The following is a 9,949-nucleotide window of genomic DNA, read 5'->3' as shown; positions in this document are numbered from 1 at the left end:
TGGGATGTGCCCCCCTCATAAGAGAATGAATGGAAGCATGGGTGCACTCACAGAAACAGTAACCAAGGAGTGAACCTGTAACTTTATCTGATCCAAGTGTTGCTTGTAAACTTTGGCAGGGGCTTCTGTCTAGATTTTAAGGGTGCTGCTGTGCAGTATTTTGCTTAGCTCTAAAATGGCCAGGTTTTTCTTGATTTGCTCCAAACCAAAACTGGCTGAAAAGAGTCCTAAAAAAAAAAAAAAAAATCACAAGTTTAGAATTGCTTTTTCCCAGCTAGATTTAGATGGCTGATTTTTTTTTTTTTTTCCCCAGAAAATACAGGATTTATTTCCAGTGACAGGATTCAAAACACAACAGAATTTTAATTTGTTGTGCATTTTGCTATGAGTGATGAGAAGAGATCACAAGGCCTGTATCCATCCTGATCTCCAAATGTCAAGTACCTGGAACAAACTGCTTCCAACAAGGCAAGCAGTTCTTGTAAAGATACATCAATAAAAAAACACCCCACCCCCCAAATTTCAAGAAAAATGGTCAGGTACTAAGTGTCTTTTGGATGATTTGGATCCATTAGTGGATGGCTTACAGCATTGAGAGGAGATGGGGAAGGGAATTAATTGCTCGGGAACTATCTGTCCACTTCGGAAACTCAGGACTTTTAATAACAAATTCCAGGAGTAGAAAATATTCACTTTGTACCTTAATTCATCATCAGCTTAAAATTTGTCTGAGGCTTATGAGCCCAATCCAAGTTTTGGACAGATCTGGGCTGAGTTTCAAGGGAGCTGCAGGAGTTTAGCGACATTGGCCGGGGTAGCGAAAGGCGCCTATAGAACCGGAGGGAAGGAACTGGTCAATGTAATCCTGACAAAGTGCTACAGAGATGCCTCTTCTGTACAGACTCCTGTGGGTTTGGTGATTTCAGCCCAAAACAATGCAGAGCTGGGCAAACTTAGTCACATTTCTAGCCCCTCAATGTGAAAAATGGAAATCGGGGTGAAATAAAAAAACCCACTGTTTTTCCTCCCCCAAAACAAGGTTGGGATTCAATTAATCAGTGTGCAATGTCAATCTTGTTTTATAGAGTTATGTTACAGGCTTCCTATCCTGATGAGCGTTTTGTTTGTTTGCTTGCTTTTAACTCCTTTGTGTGTCAAATATGCTGGTTGCTGTCAGGTGGAAGAGTTAAATGCATTTTGTACATAATTCAGGGAGACATTTGAGGTCACAGCCTCTATCGGGAGGATGCTGTGGCATTATTTTACATCAGGCTTTGCCTGGCCCATCCGACTCCTCAGGCACGGTTTCATGCATTTAAATCTCCCATTAGTTTTGTGCTCTCAGAGAGGGAGGGGAGCAGCCCTTGGCCCAGAGCTGCCCTGTAACCAGTATTAGCAGGATGTGTCAGTGAAGCGTGCAGTCATGCCACAGGGATAAACAACTCCGGCACCACATGGGGAAAGCCAAGTGCTGGTGGCCTTCGCTGAGCGTTTGTGCTCCACACAGCCACCTTCATCCTGTGATGTTTTTCCCCACATTTTCATGTGGCTGTTGGAGCTGGTGCTCAAATGTACCAGTTGTAAATTGACTTCCTCAGTGCAGGGATATTCCTTATGAAGCGGTGAAGGTAGGAAAAAACCACAGTACCTTTACATTTACAGGCACTAAAACTTGGCAAATTAGGCACCTTGGTGGGGAAGGGATTGCATTTGGGAAGTCCAAAATTGGCTGATTGTTGGTGTTTCCTTTCAAGGTCCTTGTGAATAATGTGTTTCTCATGAATGGAATCATGATGGAGAGGTGAGATATTTTTTTTCTGATGGTAAATACTGGTCTAAGTGCATGGGTTCACACTGTGAGGCTTTTGCTGGGGCTGACGAAGGCATGTGCGTCAGAGGCTACAATGGGCAGTCCCCAGCCCCACCGGCCAGCCTGGTGGTGTGTCTTCCCACCTGTATTATGGTGGGATGCATCTGGTTCAAGGGCTGCATAGGGCCCTTTGATCAGTATTTCCCAGTGCTGGCTGTGTGTATGGGCATATGGTCCTCGTGGTCACCCCTGTTGTGGTCACACATGCCTTGTTTGATTCAGAAATGCAGTGTTATGGCTGCTCTGGCAGGTTTAATGGCAATCTGGGAGAGGGTGTTAGCTCCTCTTCCCCCAGAGGGGGTTAATCTGGGTCTTCACCGCTTTTATAGCCAGCAGCATGGTATGGTGGGTCATGCAACAGATGCACCATAGGGGCACTGAGAGATGGAGCCATTTAATATGGACACTGATTGTTCTTTCAGCAATGTTTGTTTTGTACTTGCCTGCTTCTGTTATTGCTCTCGATGTGCCTGTTGAGTAAAACAGTAGAAATAATTTGTTGACACTTTTTTTTTGAAAAGCATTCAATACTGTGCTTCTTCTGGTTGGATTTACAGCTTGGAAGGATGCAGTAAGAGTGGGCAGCTGCTATGTGGCTTAGGTGTTGGGGGAATCTCTTGGGAAAGGGGAACAGGGAGGGATAAGACCTCTAGGCTTGGTGTTAGACCCTCAGGCTTGAGAGTGAGTGGACACAAGAGCATCCATTTCATGTCAGGGCTGGATTCGGTTTTGATTTGCCCCATGCAGCCCTGCTGGGGTTTCTCTGCCCCTGCTGCCTCACCTGTCTCACACAGGTAAAGGGTGTAGGAAAGAGTTGGGTTTGCTTGCTGGCAAGACTTTTGTTCTAAGGACGAACAAAACTTTCTGAAGAATCATAGTTTTTACTGGCAAAACTTATTATCTTAGGAATCGGTAACATGGAGTCCTGCATTTCAAGTATAATGACATCCCCAAGCTGCTGCTCTACACATCCTGTGCCATCTCCTAACGTATCAAAATACTTCACAGCTCTTTACCTGAGCTTCAACTCAGTCCCGTGGCATGTTACTTGGTTGTGTATTGGTCTCACCACTTTATCAACGAGGAAGCTTTTTTTTTTTTTACACAAGCTATTCCATACAGAATGGATAAGTACATTGACATAAGCTGAAGGAGCCTAAAGATGTCTTGCATGGATCATGCATCTTGGTGGTAACTGCTTGTGCCTTCTGGGCCACTCGGGTCAACCCATTTGTCAGGACTGGGATGCTTACTTGTATAATTAAAGTGTCACTGGGCTCTGTTGGTGCTTCATGTCCCAAACTGACACTAGCTTGACTTGTTCCTTGAGTTTAAGCAAATCTGAAGCAAGAAGATGCCAAAAAGTTACAGGAAGTAGAACAGAGAATGGGTTAATAGAGGAATGCCTTGAAGTGAGGAAAGCCCTTTTCCAGGGCTTTCATCTATGTTTATGAAAGCATCCGAGTGAAGCGTTCCAAGTGTGCTTCATGGCAAAGCTGTGCAGGATGGTGCAGAAAGCATCTGCATGTTGAGAGAAAAGCATAGGTCCAGGGGATACCAGGTCTTGTGTCTGGGTAAAGCTGAGGTCATTAATATGCTGGTGTGGGCTCATCAGTGCCACCTTTTGGGTGTAAAGAGGCTTTCAGGAGAGTCTGTGTTTCTCGGCCATGGACACTTCGTTAGGTGAAGGGACAAACGGGGAGTGGGTCTGCAGACCAGCTTTTGTCCTTGACTGCAGCTATCTGGATGTAGTGTAGCATGACTTGTCAGACCCCTGTGAAAGGTCAGATTCTTCTTTGCTTGTGGAAGTGAAGCCTAACTCTGAAACAGCTCAAGGGAAAAGCAAAGGGCTCAGGAGAGCCTCAGGAGAGGATGGGTTTATGTTCCCTGAGGAGGGAGAGCTCGGCCGGGACCCTAAACCTGGCATATTGTGATGCCAGCAGCCTCAGCGAGGCCCGAACTGCTGCTCCATGGTGTGGTCTCTTGCAGAATCAGGAGCGTGAAATTATGAGAGGGAATTTCAGAACAATGAAGGGAAATCCTTTGCCTCCTGTACAACCCAGCCTGGGAAATTCACCACGGCAAGAAGCTGCAGCCTCAAATGCAGCTGTTGGCATTTAAAAGAGAGCAGGTTAGCTTTGTAACCAATGAAAGATTTTAAGTAATTTGGCAAGGACTTGGTATCAATGGGAATTCAGTTTGGGCTATCTAATGCTCGCCACGCTCATCTGGAAAGAAACTTCTCAGTTGTGCGGAGCACTGCGCACCCAGTCAGGTTTTCATCTGCTTTAGAAACTGTATTGGTCGCAGAGACGTGACACAGGACGCAATTGATCGATCACTGGCTTCGTTTCCCTCGTAGCTCAAAAACGATTGTGGGAGTGTAACGGAGCCCATTTCCTCGCAGCCCTGTGCGGAACCCGGCCAGGCAGTGTAAGGGACGCCCTTCTTGCAGCCGGGTTGGGTTGTTTCCTTCGGCACCCCCTGATCTCCACAGCGCCTGGGGCCTGGAAAAAGAACAGGGCAGCGCTGCCCCGGAGAGCGAAACGCCTCAGTGCGGCAGCTGCTGCCGCGGGGCGATGCGCTGGGAGCGGCCGTGCGGGAGCTGGGGGCTGCAGTCCGGCTGGGCCGCTGCGCGGGGCGCAGGATTTCCGCGCTGTCGGTGTTTAAACTCGGTAGCGATAACGCTGCACGCTAGGGCAGCTCCTCGGCGGTTTGCGGCTGGGGGTGGCGGGAAAGGACCAGGAAAAATAAAGTAAAAGTAAAAATAATTTAACTAATGGTAACGATGCTGCTGCTGCTCGCAGCCGGGTGAGGGAGCGGACGGCCCGACGGCTGTGCGGGCCGGGAAGGGGGGCCGACGGGGGGGGCCGTACGGAGCCGGGCCGTGCCGTGCCGAGCCGAGCCGCTGCTGGGTGATGTCAGGCTCGAGGAGGAGCCTCCGCCGCCTGCCCTTTTACTTTCGGGCGCCGGCACTTGGCCGCAGGCTGCCGCCGCTGCTGGCCGGGCCCCCCCCCTTGCCCCCTCCGCTATGGGCACCCCACAGTTTTAAGGCCGGGGCCGCTGCCCTCTGCGCCGCCCCGGGGGGGGGGGGGGCACGGTGATTTAGTTAAAAATCCCTGTTTACGTGGTTATTCGTTGCCCCGCTCCGGGCATGTGAACAACCACCCCCCTTTCCCCTCCATCCACCCCCAGCGCCATGCCGACAGCCTGCACCCTACTGCTGCTGCTGGGGCTGGGGCCGGTCCTGCCGACCGGGTCGCTGCCCCTCGCTTCCTCACGGCGTCTTCCACCTCCTTCTCCTCCGTCCCGAAGCCGCCTCGGCCGCCCTTGCTCGCCTCCCGCCGCGGGACACGCCGGCAGCCCGGGTGAGTGGCTCATAGGGATGGGGATGGGATGGGATTTGCTCCCGGCTGTGGAGGGTGCGCGGAATCTCCACTGCCTCACTACCAAGCCTTGCTGAGCATCCCTCTACATTTTAAACCTTGCCCAGCCCATCGTGTTACAGGCAGACACTTTGCTGGGTGAAGGTTTGGAATGGTAATCGTGAGTGGGAAACCGACTCGAAGGTGAGCAGTGGAAACTTCATAGAGGAGCATGAGGAAGGTACTAGTGGGTACCAGGGCACAGCCAACATGCAGTCACCCACCAAAATGCTTTCTAGGTGGGAAATTGGTGGCTTCTGCAGGTGATCTTCCTGAGTTGTCTACTGCTCATCTACAGACATGCCCTCATCTCACCTTAGGTGCTGTCCCACATGCAGGTGTGAGGACAGATACCATCATCTCTCTATAAATACCCTTTCTCTCTGCATCACCTACAGATTGTCAGATTAGTCATGTGTGAAGTAACATTTTTCCTTGCATGCCACATCTACAGTGTCGTTATCAGGAGCGATGAGTAGTTTGGTGCTTATGAATGATGCTGAACTTGGTTTCAGCACAGGATAAACCATATTTTTCCTCAGAATAAACAAGGCTCATTTCAAGTGTCACCCAGTAAACTGGTTCACTTGCTCGCCAAAGAAGACACATAGCTCTAAGGACGATGAATTCTCAATGAGTTTGGAAAGCACTGGGTGTCTGCAGGTGGTATAAGGAAATCCAATATGTCAAATTAGTCCTGGGTAGGTTTTAAATAAGTTTTAGGATTTGTTTGCCTGCCTGGGCTTGACCATCAAATTTAATCTTTTAATTTCTGATGTGGAAAGAATACAATGCTTTGGTACTCCAGGTTAAGTTTACTTTCATGGAGCTGTACAGTTTCAGGAAATGTGACAAAACTACATTTATAACATTTTAGTTTTCTTCAGAAACCCAGGATGTGCCTTTTTAAGATGGATCCACACTGGACCAAAAGTATAGTTAAGAATGTCAACTGGAATGTACCCTGCAGTGGACTAGAAATCTCCTAATGAACAATGTTTGTGTGAGAGCAACCTGGTGACTAGGATACTGCACCAAAATGAAGGAGCTTTGGGTATGTTCCCAGCTCAGACACTTCATTGTGCCACTCCAAGTGTCAGTTTGCCCTCCAAACTGGGAGAGAATAATGCTGGTTTACCTGCTATGAACCTTGTGAAGATAAAATCTGCAACTTGCCAGCAAAGTGCTCGCCTATTACTCGACGAGAGCTGTGCAAATTCCTCAGTGGACAGAAAAAAACTATTTAATTTCATCTCAGCTTTCGATCTGGCATCTTTTCCTGTGACCTTGATGACTCCTGAGAGTCAGCGGAGGAATGCATTTCCTTTGTTAAGAGTCTGAAAAGCTAGAACTATCTGTTCGCATGCTGGAAAAGCCATTTGTCTGGACAACCAGCTCAGTGGAGGAGGCTTTGCTCCATGCAGCCTGTGCTCAGCAGCTACAGGTGCTCATGAATTATGTCACCCCTATCGAGAAGGAATGGGGGATGCATCATGGAGTGATAAATAGCCCAGCAGTAGCTCGCTTCCTAGCAAACAACATCATGAATTACACTGGGTCCTGACAGCCGCGATTCACTGGCTGTTAGCTACAGCTCTATGCTTGTCAGTCAAGGGAATTGTTTAGTGTTAGGGGAGCGGGCTGATGGGAATCTCCTGAATCGTCTCAGGTTGAGCTGCAGATGCTCAAGAAATTAATGTCTCATCACCACTCCTGTCCCTCTGAGATGCTTTTCACCTTTGAAAGCACTTGCTTTAAGCAGGGCAGGAAGGGGTGGGGGGCGGAAGTATTTCTTGCGAACCCATTGCCCCAGCACTATGTGGAAATGAAGATTACACCTCTGAAATGAGTCTGAGGTTAGGCGACAAAAGCCCTTTCTCAGGCAGGCTTAGTGAGCAGATGGTGAGGCAGGGGGTATAGAAATGGGAGTTTTGAGTCTCTCACAAAGCAAGGGTTGAGGGAGCGGGGCGGAAGGCGATCTGCCCTGAGGAGCCTCGCTGCCTTCCCGGCCTGCCTGCTCCTCAGACCACATCTGCTGCCCCTCCCTGCCAAAGCCACTGTGGGCTTGTCTGGTGAAGAAAGGAGGACAGATGGCTCTCACATGTTTCTTAAAGTACAGGCTGAACCCGGGGAGAGGAATAGAGGAAAAAAAAAAAAATAGGTGAAGTAGAAAGCAAGAATGGTGACGGTAAAGTTAAAGCATCATCAAACCTCTCCATGAAATTCCTCCTGGCAGCTATTTTACATGGGCACTGGGCGAGCCGAAGGGCACCGGCTGCTGCCAGCCTGGGTCGGGTGGGGGTTCGGTTACCAGCTTTGTTCTCCTGCAGGTCTCCTTACTTCAGATTCCCCATCTGTAACATGGGAATAATTCCAGTGACTCCACAGGGATATGGAAGTGGCACCAAACCCCTGACAAAGTCACTTGGGCTGGGTTCTCCCCCTGTTCCTGAAGCATCTTTTTTCTCTTTACTTCTGACCAGCACTGATGCCCTGCCATACTGCCCAGCACAGCATGGGGCCACTGGCAATGAGCTCGCCCTGAGAAGTTGATCTGCTTTTCTGTCATTTGTGTCTGTCCTTCTGTCCTTTCTCCCTCTCTCCTGTGCCAGCTGCTGCCTTTCTTTTCAGCTTCCCTGGTGGGAGCCCTGGGAACAAGGTGTGAAATCACCTGAGAAGGAATCAGCTTAGCTCGCGACAGGGAGTTAGGCTGGCTGCTAGAAGGAACTTTTCAGCCCTCATGGAGGGGCAGAATCATCTGCGTTTATTTATGTATTTTTATAACTTTCTATTTTTGAAACTTTCTGTATGAGAAAGAAGGAAATTTAGGAGCGAGGGAAGAAGATGCTGAAGATGCTTGTTTGCACAAAAGTATGGTGTTGCTTTCAAACCTGCCTCAATTTTCACAGTACGTATTTGTGGCTCCTGGGGGGCAGAAGCCCAGCTCTCTGTGCAGTCATGCCGATGCAGAGAGGTATAAGGTGCTGCTGTTTAGCTTTGATATGATTACAGGTGGCTGTGGGTGGTGCAGGAAGGATGCTTCCTCCCCCGGCAGCACAGGGACAAGGAAGATCACCTCTGGTGCCTCCACATTGCTATCAAAAGACTGATAGGCTGCAGGGTTTTCCTGTCTTGGGCATCTTCGTTGCTCCTTTCTGTGATCTGTAAGTGGATTTGGTTGGTGTGCTGTGAACATGAAGTCCCTGGAGTTGTATAGATTTAGCTCTTCTCCTTTGGGATATGTAATTAAAAGGAAAAAAAAAAAAAAAATAAAAGGGGGAAAAAAAAGCCTTTCAGAAAAGGAAAGAGATAAGAGATCAGATTCCCTGCCTGTTCCCCATCCCAAGCCCCTGAAGGCAGCAAGGGTCTTGCGCTGACCAGCTGGATTTGCATCAGTCTGTAAAGGCACTCTGTGTGATATTTAAGTGGTAAATGAATATGGTCTGAGAGATAACTGTGTAGCCTGGCTGGCAGGGAGCACATAGTGATGTGTATTGATTTACACCTCCATACGCAGTGAACGTGAGCTCAAAGCTGTGGCCGTTGTGCAGTGGGTAAGGGGATAGCTGCTGTAGCTAAAGCCTGCTATCAGGCTCTCTGCAAAATGTAATTTCCCAGTAGCAATCTATGAGAGCCAGCCCGTGCCCACTCCGCAGACATTCACAGAGCACTCTGCTCTTGCTGCCGTCACCACTTCAGAGGGATAATTTAATTTACTTTAGTTTTCTCTTGTGGCTGGGAGGAGAAGGGAGACAAGAGTGGTTGCTGCTGTGTCTGCGGGAGCCAGTACCAGCCTTTGCTGATGCAGGGGTGCCTTCCTTAGGGAATGTTATTTTCAGTATTGAAAGTTGCAGATACTGAGAGTTTAGACGAAAGTGGGTTTTCTGGGACAACTTGCTTCCTTCACCTGCTCTTACAGATCCCAGTTTTGGGGATGGCAGTAAGAAACCCTCTGTGGTTGAGCTTTCAAGCTCAATTTGTTCCAAGGACAAATTGGCTGGCGCTGTGGGTTCCCCATCGCTGGTAGCTACATGCCATTTCCAAAATACGGATAGGTACAGAGTGGTAGGGCTCAGCTATGGCTGAGCCTGCCGCCTTTTAGCAGCACAAGGCATGCTGTACCCAGTCCAGCTGCCCCTGCCATGTGTGGGGTGCTCAGGGCAGGACTACAACCTCCTCAATACCCTGGGAGGGTGATCTGGAGCTGGATGGATCATAGACAGCCACTGTAAACTCTCTGGATTCTGGCTTTGCTCTCAATGAGAATCAGTTTCAAGATTGTTTCTCAGGTTTGGGAGTGAGGAGGGTCGGCATGAGTCAGGGTCTCTACGCAGATGAACAGCACTGCTCATGCTTGGGCTGATCCACTCGGACATGCAATGGAGCTCCTCTGGGAAGAGGCATGGCCAGATCCTGGCACCTGCTGGAGTGTCTTCCTGCTGTTGCAGTGGTGCAAAGAAGCTTTCAGGGCAGTTTGACCAGTCAGAGGGTCAGAAGGTGCTCCAAGCGAATTAAAGGTTGGTTGGTTGCAATATTCCCCGATAACGTCTGCAACAAGATCCATAGTCTGTAGCTTGTGAGCAAGCTCCTCACGAGGCTTTAATACTCCAACCACAGGCCTTGCTATTTACATTCGATCGAAGATGTAGGTCAT

At 49.0% G+C, this 9,949-nt stretch overlaps 1 protein-coding gene across 1 annotated transcript in view; it reads left to right on the top strand.

Moving 5' to 3' along the window:
• Positions 1 to 5,069: 5,069 nt before the first annotated feature.
• Positions 5,070 to 9,949, top strand: part of HEG1 (heart development protein with EGF like domains 1) — a gene marked incomplete at its 5' end in the record, with an annotated part of 54,934 nt that continues 50,054 nt past the window's right edge. Inside the window, one exon of the mRNA XM_080621981.1 lies at positions 5,070 to 5,238. Within this exon, the coding sequence (XP_080478107.1) occupies positions 5,070 to 5,238 (169 nt within the window). The remainder of the gene's footprint in view (positions 5,239 to 9,949) is intronic.

This window comes from Psittacula echo (assembly GCF_963264785.1).
Source record: "Psittacula echo genome assembly, chromosome: 6".
Lineage (NCBI taxonomy): Eukaryota > Metazoa > Chordata > Aves > Psittaciformes > Psittacidae > Psittacula > Psittacula echo.
Note: the sequence above shows the minus strand (reverse complement) of the source record. Positions and strands in the feature narration are given on the sequence as shown.